Raw genomic sequence first — 18313 nt, 5'->3', positions numbered from 1 at the left:
TTATCGCTCCGCGGCGAAGGAGAAGAAGCTCCGCACCGTCTGGCTGGCTCTGCGCTTTTCTCTCAGCCGGCACGACTGGCTCCCGGATTTAGGGTTTCCCTTGGAACCTGCGGGGTCCGCTTCGCCCGGCGATATCTCTCGCTGATGGGACTTCGGGGAATAATTATAACAGCCAGGGTCCTTCTCGGGTTCGCGTGCCCCCCTATCTCTCGCTCTTAGCCCCGAAACCCGGCACGGCTGGCCGCGTATCTGGGAGATGAAGAGACCCCTTTTCGTCTCGATGCAGGTCCAACCACCGGCCGAATGCGACGACCTCCGAGGCGGAGGTTCTGCGTTTTATGGCGGATATGATACCTTCAAGGGAGGGGTGACTGCCTTATTACGATTCATCTCGAGAAGGTGCGAGGTCCGGGATTAAGTCGCTGCTATCTTCGTTTACCGAAACCGGCCGGTTGATTGAGACGATGTATCGTGTTACGAGTATCGAGGCTGCTTCAACGACGGATTAGGAGATAAAATCGTCGTCGAGGTTAACGGTGAGGTAATGCGATGCGAACGAGGATGAGAGAATAAAATAAAGTTTTATAACTCGCGGTTTTAACCCAAAACGAATTGCGGTCTGGTTGCGGGCTTCCAAGGGAAGGATGAAGGGACAGGCAACACAACTGAATTACGCAAATTACGGAAATAAGGGGCGAATATTTGCAAGTTTAAGTAAATGTCCCTCTACCGAAGAAAGTTTCGTCCTCACGGATGCGGATCGACGCGGTGCGGTCTCTCTCTCTCTCTCTCTCTCACCCTCACTCTCTCTCTATTCTCTCTTTATCTTTCTCTGAGTGAGCGAGCTGCGTTACCCTGTGGTTAGAACTTTGCGACACCTATAACGCCTACCAACTTTTAGTACTTTGAAACGCCGCGACCCTGTCCACAAGACGTGCAAATTTTGTCTCGGGTACTCGAAGAGTCTTTCCGAGTGCGACCGACGGATGCACGGAAAATTTGTGCATCGTGACGAGGTGTTTTCACGCTTCAAAAATCTAACATAGATAGTCTTTGATACAAAATTTTGCCATTGACACATATACACGAAAAAGTAGATCAAAACAGAAGATTGTGAAAAGCCGTTGAAACGAAAACAATTGATTAGAATGTCCAAAAATTCAGAAATTTTAACAGTAAATTCTCGGAGATAGAATCAAAAGTTCGTATAAACGCCAATTTCTTTTCTTTTTTTTTTCGCAAGCGCTTTAAAGACTACTTAAACGCGTAGAAAATTGAAACTAACAAAATTATACACCGAGGATATCGATTATCCAAATCGTCAATCATCGGAATCATGGGAATAACGATAATAATTTTTGGCTATTAAGCCCTTACGCAGTTACCTTGGCAGATGATTATTTTTTATTTTCATCGTCGTACCTACCATCGCGTGCGACCTTTTACTCTTAATTAAATTGTCAAACGAACTTCAACGTCAACGTTTCTGACCATATTCTCATGTTTCAAGCATAAAAAAAAATGTGTATCCGTGCTTTTGATTTTTTCAACAGCAAAGGTCGCAAGCCATTAGTCGGGTGATATTAAAATCGTGTTTTTCACCTCTGACTGTTCTCTCAGGTTTCACGTATCAACCGCATTCTCTTTCTCTCACCCCAGAGCGACAGGTGACGTTTAACGTAACGTAAAAATAAAATTCTCGTTGAATCTAGTTTATTTGCCAAATTTTTATCCGTCCCGCGAAACTCCTCCCTCACATCTTTCATTCCCTTCGCATTCTCGCATTCTCGCCTTATTTCCAGTGAGAAAAACGGAAATGTTTTGGCATTTAACTTCGTCACTCTCCCTCCGAATACTCGACAAGTTTTTTGTGTTTTCTTTACCTTTATTTTTTCCTCTTTTTCCATTATACTCACACTCTTCCGCCTCTTTTTCTTTTCTTCTTTTATTTTCTTCCTTACTTTCGTTTTTTTGTTTTTTTGTTTTTTTATTTTTTTTTTTATTCCAGACTTTCGAGAACCTCGTGAATCTTGTTAACCCAAAGATTATTACATTCATTTCGTCCCTCAGGATTTCCTTTTTTTTTTTTCTTTCCCGTTCCCTCGTGTTTTCACCCGACCCGAATTTCTGTCACCTTCATTTTCCCTTTCTTTAGTTTTGCTTTATAGCTCAGCTTTGTTATTTCGTTTCACCTATTTCTTCCTCTGAATATTTTTCTTGGTATTTTTTTCTTCTTTCGACGCTGTTTCTTTGGCACTACCACGCAAACCTTACCTTTCCCCGCGGTCGAGTTTAACAACACCTTTTGGCAATGTCAATTTTCATTTTCGTTTTTCTTCTCTCTTCCTTGTAACGGTTACCTTTTTTCCATTCGTTTGTTTCCTTCGACACTCTTCAACGCGATCTCGCACAAGAGCCTTAAAACTTCAACAAACAAACATTTCGATGATTTTTCCAGTATTTCCCACGCACTTCCCGATCGCGTGATATTTTCTATCGATCTATAAAATACAGGCGAAAGCGTTGAGACGAGGTCTCTTATATTTAACAAGTAAACAACTTGAGGGGATGATTTGTCATTACCTTTGCTGACGCTAATTTGTCGTTATATTTCACTCGAGCCTGAATCTCACCTGTGCGCGGCAGGCGTATATCTATGTATTGTATACGTACACCTATATAGAGATAATGCGCGTACAAGGTAACAACGCGGTAGCCGAAGTACACGTAGCCTGGGCCTGCAAACTGCGGTCTGTGCTGTCGTCCTTCGCCATATCGCATTATGGCAGCATGCAGCTCTCTCAAGCCTTCAAGCTTTTGATGTTTAGCTCTCCTCTAATTTTGACAAAATTTCATCCGTAAACCTCAAAGCCATGCGCGCATCCTTCGCTTCTTCCCTCTCGTGTTTAACACACGCGACGAGGGGAAAGGGCGGAGGAGGGTAGTGGGTTCGAAAATCGTGTTTACGCGAACGTGGAAATCGTTTTTGTCCATCGAACCGGCCCAAAGAGCTTCTTCTTCTTTTTTTGGGGGGGGGGGGTTCAATCGATATTTTCAACCCAGGTGCGTCCGTGGATAATAACTTTCTTGTCGGGGACACCCTGATCACAAAGTTCTGTCTCAAACGACTAAAAGTTTCGTAGAAATTTGACGACAGTCTTGGCGGAGAAAATACTCACTCCTTTCAAATAATTGATTTCATAGGTCTGCAAAAAAAAAAGGGGACATTTATGGAGATACTACCATTTTATAACAATGAAATAATAAATTTTTTCACGAAATTTACTCAACATCCCGTGTTCATTCTTTTTTCCTACGAAACACGCTTCCGATTTCCATTTTCTCTTTCCCCGTTTGTATTTATTCTTGAGTCTCTCTCTAATACGTGTTCAATGAAAGTAAGAAATCAATTTTACATAGGATTTTTACAATCAAGAATATGATACCAGGTTTCGTGTTGAACGGGAGTTTCAATCCGATTGAAACTACAAGCACGAATTGGAAAAAAAACAAAAAACCTGGCGTGATGGAATTTTTCGAGTATTTTTCTCGGTTTCAGTGAGTGAAAATCTATAAGGAAACGTTATAAAAAAAAAAAAAAACCAGTTCAGTTTTCTGGTTGCAGACCCATGTTTTCGTATATTTTTCCATAGATAAAGTACAACAGAAAAGGAAAGTCGAACCGAGTACAAGGGTCGCTCCGTATTTCCTCAATTTGGAAAAGTTAACCGAACTCTGAAAAGGATATATTACGCGTAGAGAGTCAGCGACGTTTCATGCATCCACCGAAGTTTGCCCTCTAATCAAACGAAGTCGATAAATGCGTACAATAAATTCCAATCGCTATACCGAACCCTACCAGTCGGAGTTGTATAGTTACAGGCGTTCCTTGGGGTGAATTCGTGAGTACGATTTTGCCATTCCCTGGCTGGTGGGGAGCCTTTCAACGCCCCCCGAGATACCTCCGTAACAACTTTCGATCATCCCCGCGTCATTAACCAAACGACCGTCAAGTTAGAAATTATATCTCACGGCTAGTTTTCTCCTATCTATCTTATCTAGCTAGCTAGGAAAATAGGCGGGGAAAAAGGTGAAACGAGTTATCAAACTCCCGCCTCCCGTTCGTTATTATTATCACAATCATCCTATCTCATCCCATCAGATTATCCTACAGACGAGTTTTTGGGAAGGGTTAAGGGGCGCTCGGCAGGTACGTGGCATAATTTAGCGGTTCATAGTTGATGTGGTCATCCGGCGCGGTCGTCGCTGAATCGCCTCGCCTCGCTATCATACGTGACGTCGTATCCTCCCGTTAACCGGTCGCATCAGCTAGCTCGAGATCCTCCCTCTCTCCCTCTCCCTCGCCATTTTCACATCTTCGCCCTCGACCGCATCGTCGTATTAATATCCTAAGCCGCTTCTCGAATTACCGAACATCGGCTAAGCTCCTTTTCCATATTTACTGCCCCCTCTGTACATGAACAATGCAAACACTCGTGCCGGAAGCCGCCTCCCCGCAAGGGCTAGAACCACCGCGATTTAAACCTTTCACTCGATGTTTTCCCAAAAGATTGCGTCGGCTCGTACGTAGGTATAATCGCTTCGTCCCACGATTTGCAACCAACGAATAATCTCTCATATTCTTCTCAGGTATTTTTCATTCCAGTCCTGCAGTTAATTTCTGTCCTATGTTACGTCACCGAGTATCCTTATCGCGATAATTATTCTTCGATGTTCTTCTCCCTCCTCTCCAGTTCCTCGGAAAGTGCTACGGGAGCAGTACGAGGGGGCGGTTGAACCCGACGAAACGGACCTTGTGAACGAGTTCGAGGAGGGTTACGACAGGGCAGATTTTCGCGCGGAGTTCAGCCCGAGTCCGAACTTGGAGGGTCCCCAGCCTCAGCCGAGAGATAACAGTACCCGGGATGGACCGACCGTCAGTTCTTCACCGCCAAGGGCGAGAACCAACAACGACGGTAAGTCGAGGAGATCCTTTTCTTGGCATATACCTTCTTCTATAATTTTTCTCGCACTCTGGGTGTAAGAGTCGGATTGATACTTGGCTTGTGGCTGAATGCATGCGCTGAGTTTGCCTGGTGAATAATCTTTGTCGTTTGTTGTTGTTTTATTACCGTCAAATTATTCTTTCCTCTTAATTAACCGTTAGTAGCGATCTCGTCGCTCGTCGTCATCCCAATCTGCACTGACGTTTTCGCGAAAGAGGATAATTTCATCAAGAACGATCACAAGTGATCGTTTTTCGATTAAATCGATTACTTTTTCTCGACTAATAGAGCATAATCGATAATCAGAGTATCAATTGTCATCGATGTCTTACTCGCTAAGTACGCGTGTTTGATACAACAAGTGAAAGATGAATGAATATTTTTCGCCTGAAATTGATAAACATTTTCAATGAGACTGTATGTAAATTATAAAAAAAAAAAAAAGAACTTGTCCGCTATTAAGACTGCGTACTGGAATTTACGATATTTAAGTTTCAAATGCAACGTTTCTAAAACACAAAAAAGAAAAAAAGAAAAATCAAACAAAATAACGGATTAATCGATGGATTCTTACCGATTCAATCGAGTCGTGTTTGATTATTTTTTTGGACTCGATTAATCTTAGCTTAAAGTGGGCATCGCCAATTATTTTACGTTTAAATTAACATACGTACCAGGCGATCCTGAAGCTTTTTGTTGTGCCTAAAAGATTGGTACAAGGCAATTTTCCTGAGAGAGTGGGGTTTTTAATTCATTGCTTTAATTAAACCCCCCCATACCCGGAAAGAGTGGCTGTTGTAGTTACCAGCTACAGTGTGTATATATTATATTGTTGGCTCATATTTCATTCTATCTCTACGCAATTATGCGAAGCATCCTGCGGATGCCGCAGCCGTCGCTCCGAATTTTTTTCACCTCCTTTTTGTTTTTTTTTATCCCCTCTTCTTTTTCGATTTTTCACCCCGCTTCGCTTCACTTTCGTATAATTGCTGCCGCTGTGTAATTTGATTTCAAACATCGCACAACCGACGATACGTATCGGACACGTATGTTTCTTGAATTTCAACACCAACCGCTTTCGTTTTATCTTGTTGTTATCCTTTCATCATTTCCATTTCACGAGCTGCGAATGTCGGGATGCGGGATAATCGTTAGGCTCGTGATCAATATTCCTCTCGGCTTCACGCTCGCACACTCTCCGCGAGACACGCCCGCGTACGTATCTACGTACGTATGCTTTATACACGGGGTGATTTTGAAGCGAGAAAATAGCGTCCAATTGGTTTCGAAGACAGCGTCGCGTTGCGATCCTATCTCCTTGGTAAAATTGGAAGATACCGTCATGCATTTAGAGCGAGTTACCCACCCTGCATCCCATCTCCACGTCTATACGAGAAATAATGTTCTGATTATCGATAAAGGAAATGCCGAGCATCCCGCCTCCGATACTCCGGTTACCTGCATCTTTTTTAAGGAACAAATTTACTCTCCTCCGAATTTCTCCGCGGAAGTTTCCTCGCGGAACGCGGAAGCGGCCGGAGGGCGACGGTATTTCGGCTCTTCATTTCACACCGACCGGAAAATTGGAGGAAAATCCGGGGAGCTTATACGTTTTCCTCTTGGCCAATTAAAGGGCTTAAGAAAGCGTCTCTGTTTGTTAAATACTTGCTCAATTTACCTACACAGATCCGTGCAGCTGCTCGCTTTGCATGCGGAAATCTTTCGGTGAGCCTCTCGTAGTCTGTTCAAGCAGACGAAGCAGCAGCTTCTCTGGTAAAGACTCGGAGACTTAATTCAGGAGCGTGGCTTCGACGCTCTTTAGGACTAACCGGAAAATTTTATACCGCACTTTTCGAAGAGCTTCAACCCTTCCTTTTTCCCCCTCATGCTGCCACGGTCTTCTCGGCTTTAACCCTGGGCTACGGCTCGAGTGACAGGGTCGAAAGCTTAGTTTCCGAAAGGTCTGAACTGCCACCACCTTTGTGACCCTGAAGACAAATTATTTTACGAGAGGCTGATTGCAAAGGAAGAATCCCAGAGAGAAGTTTTTCAATGCGGCGAGAAGATTTTTCATTTTCGAAACGCGTCAGTTTCCGCTTTGGATATGGATTTGCGTTGGGCGGGGTTAGGATTCTGAATTTTAAGACTTCCGAAAACGCCTGATTCCGAATTATTTGGTCGCGAAACTTGAAGTAAAGAAAACAAACTTTGAAGAAACGACAAAGTTCCGAAAATTAAAACTCAAATTCGCAAAACTCAAAATCTTGGATCATTCGAAATTTCGATGTTTCAGATTTGAAAATTCTCTCACTTTCACATTTTGTAACGTCCATTCGGAATTTTGCACTTTCGTAACTTGGAGCACCGCGAAGGTTCGGACCATTTGAAACTTTGATGTTTCGTCAAAGTTCGATTTCCTTACTTTAAGTTTCGTCGGAAATTTTTTCGCTCTCGGAATTTTTCAAATTTGGAATTTCAATCCCGCCCTTTGTGCGTACAAGGTAGGTACATCGGGACTCGAGTGAGAAATTAGGGAGACATTCCGGAAGCATCTTCGACGCGATTCTTCACCGTCGGGTTATTTTCGTTATACGGCGTGGTGTATTCGAGCCCCCCCCCCCCTCTCTCTCTCTCTCTCTCTCTCTCTCTCTCTCATTCTCTGCTCTGCTCCTTGATGCATCAATTTCTTATGCCCCACTTTATCTTCCTCGTATTTCTCATCTTTCTCATCTTACTCGCATCAGCAACAACGACGTCCTCCTCGTTCCGGAAAACGAATATGTAGCCATCCGCCATACGCTGCGTCAATGAAATATTTATGAGGCAATTTCCCCGTCATGCTTTTATTCGTGATATTATTGTTATTGTTAATATAATTATTATTTTCCTATAATGATGAAAATTCATCCACTTTTTGTCCAATGATCAGTCTCGTCCCTCAGACGCTGCTGGACCGATCATTTTTCTACCAATTATTATCCCCGTCAAGTATCGCTGGCATAAATCATCCGCTCTCCGCGGATTAATCATATATAATTCAGGGTTTTTGATTAGTTTGGAAAGTGGGTTAGATTGCCTCGTCCAAACTTCTAGTGATTTTCTGCGATGCAAGATTTCGACGCCCGTATAGTTAGATAATACGGAAATTACAAGCGAGGAGAAGAGAAACATGACGTAGACATTGATTGGCTGCGAAAACTTATTTGCAACAAGATCGCCAATTCTTTTTGCGATACAATAAATACGACGTAAACGAGGTAAAGGTATAAAATCGAATGGTTACGTGTATACGTGTATATATATATATATGTATATATATTTATATACAGCTGGTAATACGCAACTTTCGAAAACACCGATAAAGTATATTTTATACCTTTGTATAATCATATAATCATATAATAATGTAATAATACATTTATCCATCGTCGCAGATACGAAATTGAGTTGCAAAATTTTATAGCCACAACGATATTGGACGTCTCGGATAGGCGAGGAGGAAGAAATGGCGATTTTTTACCCCACAGCTCTACGGGTATTATTAACGCGGGTTTTTCGCTCAACAGAAACCGTTAGTCAGCTAACTCCGACAGAATTAATGAGATTTTTAATCCCCTTATTATTCAGTGACTTTAATCCCGTCTCACTTTTTTCCATTTGTCATTTAGGCGACTTTGAAAATTGCCTGAGAAGGAAGCTTCGATTCGAGATAGGCTCGCGTGTATCGCGTATAAAACTTTTCTCTTCCTTTTTACCTGTTTTTTTTTCCTTTCGTTACAACACGCGTCCAATTTCATCCCCACGATTAATTTCAGCTTGGCTCTGATTCCGATCAAAGTTTTCAACTCTTCTCTCGCACTTTCTGCACCATTTATTTTCTTTGACTCTTTTTCTCTCTGCGTCCTTTCGCGCAAACTCGAACCGATTGAAAAGGTTACGATAAACTCACGCGCCGATCCGCACGCTTCTTCCCGGCTTTTACTCTATTCGGCAACGACCGGATCCGTCTGATCCTCTCTAGTTTAAACTTTGAATTCCTCAATGCCCTCCGGTTGTGAGTATTACCCGTGTAACTCCCGAAACACTCGGGTAGAGAGAAAGTGAATTTGAGAGACGGATGCGAGGTCGGCCTTTTAATTACAACTTTGAATGATTTCAATTTGACTCGCTCCGAGATCCGCTCATACAATAATCCACACCATCTTAACGCTCGCCGACGCGATTATTTCATCCACCCCGAAAACTTTTAGGCAAAGAAGCGTGCGTTAAATGTTTCCACGGTATTTCCCCCTCTCCCCACTTTTCTGCACACTTCGCGTTATTTCAGTGTATTATACACAGCTATTCTTTTTTTCTTTTATCAAAACTTAACAGATATCAGTATGGATTGTGAAAATAAAAATCACCATACGACAAGACGTCAGATTTGTATTTTATGTCAGGATTTTTCTTTCTTTCCTTTCTTCCACGATTACTCGCCTATGCATATGCAACTTTAATTTTAAAGCACAAATAAGCGCCGAGAGTCTCACTACGTAAATTTTTGATTCTCTCATTTGCAGTGCGCTCTTCATGTTCTTTTCTTTCCATTTTTTCCGGCTGATTTCTTATTTTCTTTCCGTACAGTGAATTCTTCTAATCTCAGTCTCGGTCGTTTGTGCTGTACATGTGTACATATATATATATATATATATGTATACGTAATACCTGGTTATACACTAGTTAAGTATACATCCAACTGCTAACTCTCGGTAACTTTTCCTTCATCCCTCGTTCTTTCACTCAGTCTCTCTCTCTTCTCGTCCTCGAAAATCTCTGCAGACGCCCGCGGTGGCCAGTCGAGTTGAGCAAACTTTTGTATAATTCACCATTGCACACGTTTAATCAAAGTGGAGTGGTAATTAAATCAGATGAGAGGGAAAAAGAGAATGAATACCGGCCGCTGCTCTGCAGCCGAGTTCTGTAGTTGGGTATCGATATCCACGTGGCTTTGGGAAATGGGGATTCACTCTGAGGGCACACTGCACCATTTTATACGTATGACCATATTTTCACTTTTCTAAACTTGACTGGATATCGATCGAAAATATTGGATATCATCGATTCTGTCTCTTCTTCTTATTTTATCATTATTTTTTTTCTCTCTCAACTTCTGCTCTAATTAACCCATAGGTACTAAGAATGAGTCAAGAAGAAAGAAGTGTAGAATCGAAGTTAATTATCATTTTACTACAGCGTAAATGCATACGCGTAAAGCGAGCTTGGTTCGATGTAAAAATGTTTAAATTAGAGACGAACGTTCATTATCTTCCTCCTTTAACGAACCTCTTCGTTGAGTCTCGTGGCTAAGTTGCACACCTGTAGGCGATACACGAATGACCGCGTAAAGTAATATTTGCACGTGTTAGCAATTTTATTACATCGATATTAACCAAATTCGTTTAGTTCGCCTACGTCGAGCGCAAAGGACCCCGCAGAATCCTTACAGAAATTGATTCTCGGACGAATCGGCTGGATTTTTAGACTGCTATAGTACATATCTTCCCGGTCAAATGTTTTCACGAACACAAGTCCCGAAAATCAGTGGTTTCTTTGCTTTGTAATTCATGAAAATCGCGAGATCCGTATATGTCAAAAAATTTGGACACCTTTCTTTCGAAGTCTGTATCTCGGATACTACCGATTTATGTTACTTGTGTCCATGGGAACTATTAATCGAGAGGTTATTTACCATAACGTACCGATAATCCAATTACCATAAGGGTTCTCCGGGATCCTGTTGTATTTTTTCTTCCACGTTTTTCATCATTTTCCGTTTTCCCACTCTTTGGAGCCGCTTGTTCTCGGCGACGCGACGATGATAAACGATCCGCGAGTGGCTGAAACTCGTTAAAATTCTCCGGGTCCGAACGAACCTAGGGATTTCAACCACGTACTGGCAAACGCAATATCAAATGTACTCCAGCTGTTTCAGAAGCCTCTTGAACTCTACCCCTGCAGGCTATCAATCGATCAATCGCCATTCCACCAAATTCATGTAAAAGTCTGCCCGGAGGCCGGCGGTCAGACTTTGGTCATTGATACGCACGTAGAACTCGGAACCGTTCTCGAATATAAGTCAGTCGCACTTTCGCGGGTGAAGAGAAAACTTGTTATTTCTCTTCTTTTTCTTTCTTTCTTTCTTGGTACATTACCTCACTTTAATCCGAGGTAGCAAGCGACCATTCGAATACCGAATTTGGTATCCGTGCAGATTGTGGGAATGATTTTTCACTGTAGTATGACATTTCATTAGGATCGTGAACCGTGCATGAACTTTTTTGCATCGACAAAAATTCTTGTGTACTTGTACTTTCCTGTTTTGAATACCGTTGCTTGCTTTTCATGCGGGTTTTGTCACAGATACATTTTTGTAGGCTTCGATTAATTCCAGTGCTTTACGAATCGCCAAGAGTTTCGAAATAATCAATACGTAACAGTCGGTTTCACTCTGATTAAATAACAACAAATTTGTATAATCGACGAATCGAGTCGGCGGGTGTATGTTACAATCGTATCGTATAAATTACGTGTAATAAAATTAAGAAACAAATTTCAAGTATATACAAAAGTATACATAAATTGATAAAAATATATATGAAACGTCGTAAAGATTTTTCCTCGACCTTCGATATTACGAGCTCATAATTCATCGTATAATATCTCGGTTGGAAATATTAACAATTCTACCGTCGTCACGCGGTAGACTGAAGAATACTATATAGGTATAATTGGTTTTTCAAATATGGTCGGTTGTTATCTCCGGTACTAATTGACTTGATTTATACCCACGTGTGGGGAGATAACGGCTTGCTTACCGCGGCGCTCTGTAAAATTCATCCTCGCGTATTTCTACCGAGAAACCAACGTGAGACCGATCGTCTCTCGCCGCACAAGTTCGTCGTGCGAATGAAATAAATCGAATATAACAATTCAACCGTTTATAAAATACTCGCATTTCAAAAGAAACGAAAAAGTCAAAGAAAACATCCGAATGTTTCGGACAAAGGCCTCTGTAATTCTGGGATATTTTCACAGGTATTTAACATAACGATACATTCACTTGTCGCACTGTTTATGTGTAATCATCACCAAACATCCGTGTTCCTTTTCAAGCAAAATTGTTTTCCTGCTTCTCTCGATTAAATATAGAAATTTTTTGAAGCACTAATAATTTTAGAGCGAATCTTTGTCCGTCTCATCATCTTGTGTACTGAACCTAATTTACTTTGATTATAAACACGTATAATCATCTTTTCTTTTTTTTTTTTTTTTTTATTCATCACGTACAGTGAATACAAAATTTGAAAGTGTGTAAGAAGTGCACCGACTTGTTGAATACATCACAGCAATAATTTTCCTCGAGTTTTCATCAATTCGCATAGTTGCTTTGTTAATCAGCAGCGACTAGTGTACAGAGAGGGTGTATATAGTTTTAGTTTAACCCCTGGAAAAGAGACGTAGACGTTTAGTTGTTGTGTTTGAGAGTATATAACATTTAATATACACCCTAAATTCATAGAGATGTGTTTAATATCGGAGCTGTTGGATTATGTTTCTTTTTCTCTTCTCCATTTTCTTGTCGGGTCGCGGGATAGTGGATTCGCGATTGAAGGTAACGAGCTCGGTCGGTACACACGAGAAAAAGCGCAAGCATAGCCATAACCAAATGCCGACCGAGGACACCCCCGGAATGATGTTGGGGGACAGGGGCGGTAGTAGTAAGGCCGAGGATGACTCTGTTTTTCCGACAAACTGCACGACAGTTATCTACGCCATTCCCGAGGAGGAACGCGTTGTCGTTGGCTATCTCAATGAGTGGATCAATGCCTACGCTTTCATATCAAGTGAGTATCAAACGATATATTTTCAAAACAACCCCTAAGCCTACGAATCGCGAATACCTCATTTTCAATACGCAGGAAACCACTCTTACCGATCGCGATCATTTTTACCGATCGTCGGTAAAATCGGGGGAGAATCTCGGTAGGATCTCGAGCCGTCTGTTTTTAACCAAAAGTGGTTGCTGGCTGCGGATTTCTTCACACAGAATTCAGTATTTTCCAACGGGGGGTTGTTGAAGCTTAGACGCACGCTTCGTCATCCACTGAGCTGGATGTTTTATTGATTGAAACTATACTACATATATTTATTTATTTATTTATTTATTTATTATTATTATTATTAATTTTTCTTTCGTAAAGTTTTCTAATAAATTTTCTCCTCTTTACATTAGGAATGCGGGGAGTAAATTAAAAAAAAAAAAATAAGATATCTGGCTTGCATTTTTGCTGTTACGCATCTTACAGTATTATATACATACTCTTTACGATTACGTTACGTGAATATTATATAAGCATATAATACGTTTGTATTCTCAGTAGTTGGTAGATTTTATATGCATGTGTTTGAATTTTGAACCTAGTCTAATGTCTCTTTATTACATACGTACCTGCATCATCATATTATTATTAATCGAATTATTCATTCAAGGGACGATGTGTACTTTACGAGTATTCCATCTCTCGTTTTCATCGTTGTAACAGCAGTCTTGAACGATAATAAGGAATTCATATTCTCAAAATACACCTTTTAGAGTCTTCTTTCCCGTCAGATAGAACGACAAGTGTCTTGACCAATGCCACGAATCTCGTGAACATTACCCAAATACCCGTCCAAATGACGAACAGGATTCATTTTTCTTTTTTCGATTCTTCCAATCCCTCTCAGAAAACCAGGAGAAATTCTATCTCTACATAATCGTTTCGGTAACGGCTGGAATACTTCTATTCCTCGGTCTGGTTATCGGGCGATTGTTGGTCAGCCGACATCGCGCTAAAAGGGAGGCTAAATTTCACGCCAACAACGACGCGTTGCCGAACGGATTCACCGACGACATCTCGGAGATCGACGCCGACATCGATCTCACAACTCCCGTTGCCGTTCCGATGCAGGACTCGAGGTACTTGAGGCCTTTGTTATTTATAGTTTCAACAACATTTTGGAATTTTTTCATTTAAACGAACAAGTCAAAACTTAGCTGCTTCGTTCGTCGGCGACTAATCGCCGATAATTGATGTTGGATAAGAGCGAAGTAGAGAAAAGAAAAAATGGGACATTTGAACCCCTGTCCAGGATTCCTGAAACTCAGCTGGCCGAGCGTCTTCACGGCGAGCGTTACTACTCGGACGGCAGAATCGGGTTGATGGGGACGACGCCGATTCACGCTACGAGTCAGCAGCATCACCAGCATCACGGGGGCGTAAGGATCGACCTCGGTAATCACATGGTCGGCACCGACAGCCTCCACACGATCCTTCGATCGTCCGAAAACCCGAGAACGATGAGCAACAAGAGCTACTACTACGGCTGACAAGAAGAGGGGGCAGCCCTCCGCGAGGGGAGGCCCCCCACGTTGAGTCCGGTACCGGAAGTTACCACTCGGAAGTACTGCTTCTAGGTATACAGAAACGCACGCGCATATACATATATATATATATATATATATATAATATTATATATATTCGGTAATTCGTTATTCGATCACTGTCATCAACGTTGGTTCAATTCTTGTTATCCTCTTTTCACCACCTTCCTCTTCTTCCAATGATCACGCTTCCCTCCCTCCTCCCCCTTTCTTTGATCTTACCGCGCGTAATTACAACTGTAAATAATCGTCAGATCCTTTGTCATTGATATTGGAAGTCGTGTTTTTGTAGGCAAAGATGTGTCAAGGCGCATAAACAGCTGTTTAAAAATTGCATCCCGACTAGTTGGTTAGTTAGTCGGACTCTGATCGTTCGATCATACCTCAATTCACCGTTGTACCTGGTGGAAGAAAATTCTTAGCTTCGTTTAATTTTCTCGTATTATTTACTCTCGTTTCCCTGGGGATATTCTTATGTAGATTACACGGGTTTCCGGACTTCCACGCTTTATATTGATCTTTCTTATCGGCCAACCTATGTATTACTTACTTTCTCAAATAATATGTACAACACGGACGTACACTTGCATGTGATAACTTTCCAGAGGAAATGAGTTTAGCGATCGATTCTATCTTGGTATTTTTTGTTTTATTTTTTTTTTGCTCTTTGTCGTAAATTTTTTATTTTCCCCTTGCGTTTGTACACAAAATTGTATGCGAGAACCGTTTTCTTTACCATTGTTGCGCAGTTTTCCCCGATCGAATATATCGCAAAACGGCGGCATTAGTATAATGATAAATACGCACTGTACGATAATCATTCAACGTCTGTGACAAGCGACCTTTTACTTTGTCTTTCTTTTGTGTTTTCACACGCGCGCGGAGCTGAACGAGTAAAGAAAAAAGAAGAAAAAAAAAAAAAAATCAAGCATAATTATAGAATTATATCAATTTGTAAATACAATCGCGTATATGGTAAGTATGTATGCACATAGACGTATATTACTCAGAAATGTATATTAGGATACAATGTAAATCCACAAATGCGTGTCCGGAATGTAAACAGAATTCACGTACGAGAGTAGGAAATTTATTCCCGTATTGAGAGTCGAGGGTGATGAAAAAAGTTGTAAAAAATAACTTTAACCGATCTTGTGCCATGAATTTCTCTTTCGATAGTTTATATAAATTAGGTAGGTAATTGTCTTTACTATAACGATGTATTATTATTTCAATAGGTATACATGTCACGCATACAGTGGTGGGATACAGATCTGTCTAACGATTGATACGAAGTATCAAATATCCTTGGACATTTTTCATGTTCTTCTTTTTCTTTCACCGATATAGCAATCACTTTGTCACGGATCTTGTATCGTTCGACGTAAAGTTTTGCATCGCTAAAGAATCTTATTACAGAGGCTAGAGATTTGGATTTATCGCAAGTAACAAACCACAGCGAATGAAACGAAAAGGAAGAAAATTAGGGAAATTGATACGTATTTAAAAATGTTTCACCTACGGACTCCACGCATGCGGATATTATAACCATTGTACGTGTAAGGTGGAAAAATCGATCGGAGATGAACTCGAGGTACCAAAGATAATTAAGGTTGAATCAACAAAGTAAGAATAATAATATTAACAATAACAATAAACAATAATAACAAGGGTTAACGGTAACGGTAATATAGATATTAAGAAGTAATATTAACTATTCTTGTTGGAATATTTTCAACGGAGTGCCTGACAATTTGAATACACGTATAAAATATTACTACACCTATATGTATTATGTATATAGAGCCGTAGGATTCACGTCTGCGCGTATCGTTATCGAAAATTTCCCAACGACCTTCGTAAATTCAACAACAATACCTATATAAATAGATGCATACGTATACAGACAAACGAATCGATATCAGTTTAATTGAGGAGGGAAAATGGCGGGGTGTATGAAACTCGTTGCGGGAAAACAAATGTAACAAATATTGAGTTTTAAAGAGAGATACGAAGAAAGTAAATGATCCTCGGCCAATTTGAAGATACTTGTACGGCGTAAGTATTTGTATTTCGTATCGTATGCATGTTTATTACGCGCGATATGCATGTACAAATACGTACCCGTACAACTGTACGCGTAATGATAACTTTGTTAGTAATAATCTTTTGTATTATATGGGAGTATGGAAATTTATCTATGATAATAATTATCATTACTATTATTATTATAATTATAATGGTGATATTATTATTCCGTTGTACTACAAATAATTACACAATTGAATATCGCGGCCGGAAGGCGATACGGTGAAGTAATATCGCGTATAATATACAATGCGTATGGTATAATTCACGATTCCGATATATTGCGACGATGCGATGGTGTTGCAAATGTACGGCGTATTATTCTGTACACTTTTATACCATCGTCACGTCGGCGTGAAATCGTACTTAAACGACGAAAACTCGGAGCAAGACGAAAAAAAAACAAGAAACTAAAAAAAAAAAAAAAAACAAAAAGAAAAAACAAACAAAAATAAAAAAGAATACGTTGTACATAATTCTGTAAAATATATGGTAATTGGTATAATATAGATGGTATACGTATAAAAATTTCTCAAAGCTGACTTGAGTGCGCGTTGTATAGTACGTAAACAGGATGAAAAAAAAAGAAGGAAAAACGTAAAACAACGGAAACAATGAAGAAAAATGAAAGAATCAACCAAAATGTCAGAAAATAACGTCACTAGTCTAGGTTGACTTTCTTACGCCTCTGTGCCCCCCCCCCCCCCCTTTCCGCCCCCGCCCCCCTTGCCTCCCATATAATACTTAATAATATCAATTTGCCATTATTATTTTTCTACGAAATCGATACACTGTTGGATATATTTTCACTTTTTTCACTATGCATAAATTGATCCACACATATATATATATATATTAAGATATATATATATATATATATATATATATATATATATATATATATCCATATATATGTATGGATACACATATTACGTGTAGATATATTATTGATAAGAAACTCGTATAAATGATTAATAAATAATTGAATAAAACGATGTTTGGTTTATCCGCAGAGCAGTGAAAGTGGATAACGCAATAACAGTGATAACCACGTCTACAAAAATAATAAAAGTAATGGTGCAAGTGCGTGAAATGCTTATAATTATTGTAAAAGACAAAACGGAAGAATTTGATTCAGGCCGCGTTTAAATTTATTGCGTTATGTATCCGAGTGACAGGGATCAGCGGGGGGAAAAAGAAACAGAAACAATAAGAATCTATCGGTATCGACGATTGTACGTAATTGAAATATTATTGTAATATAGGTATATAAATGTATATTATTATATATACATAATACAAGTATATCACTGTTGTTATGTCATATTAATATGAATGGAAAGAAAGGGAGGAAGGGAAAAAGGATTGACGTACGTACACGCGTATTATATCGCAAAAGTACAAACGGCATGTATGAAAGATGAGACAAGTGCGTAAAAGAGCGAATTGAGCATAAAAGAATTGAAGATAAACCATATGAAAAACAAGCAAGAAAGAGAAAAACTGAAATAAAATAAATATATATAAACATTGTCATAATAAAATATTACGGTCAATTTTTATCCGCACTTTCTCGATGAAAATAAATCGCATATCATGTTATATGCAGGGTCACGGTAGGTGTATTATACGTACAATTCTCTTTGTTTGAATAATTTGGAGTCTTTTTTTTTTTATGTTTTTTTTTTATCTTTGCTCCACCCGGATGTCGAATGTCAATCGCTAAATCTTCGTGAATTCAATATTTCAAACT

The 18313-nt window shown here is 40.0% G+C and overlaps 1 protein-coding gene across 5 annotated transcripts in view; it reads left to right on the top strand.

The window, feature by feature from the left end:
• Positions 1–17012, top strand: part of LOC124309040 (protein eva-1 homolog C-like) — a 97751-nt gene extending 80739 nt beyond the window's left edge. For 4 of the 5 annotated variants that reach the window (XM_046772260.1, XM_046772259.1, XM_046772261.1 and 1 more), the window contains 4 exons: positions 4755–4976; positions 12644–12892; positions 13776–14007; positions 14181–17012. In XM_046772260.1, the coding sequence (XP_046628216.1) occupies positions 4755–4976; positions 12644–12892; positions 13776–14007; positions 14181–14418 (941 nt within the window). In that variant the 3' untranslated portion in view covers positions 14419–17012. The remainder of the gene's footprint in view (positions 1–4754; positions 4977–12643; positions 12893–13775; positions 14008–14180) is intronic. The other variant, XM_046772263.1, reaches the window with a different exon arrangement.
• The last annotated feature ends 1301 nt before the right edge of the window (positions 17013–18313 follow it).

The sequence above is a fragment of the Neodiprion virginianus genome, chromosome 7 (assembly GCF_021901495.1).
Source record: "Neodiprion virginianus isolate iyNeoVirg1 chromosome 7, iyNeoVirg1.1, whole genome shotgun sequence".
Taxonomy (NCBI): domain Eukaryota; kingdom Metazoa; phylum Arthropoda; class Insecta; order Hymenoptera; family Diprionidae; genus Neodiprion; species Neodiprion virginianus.
This window is presented reverse-complemented; position numbering and strand designations above follow the sequence as displayed.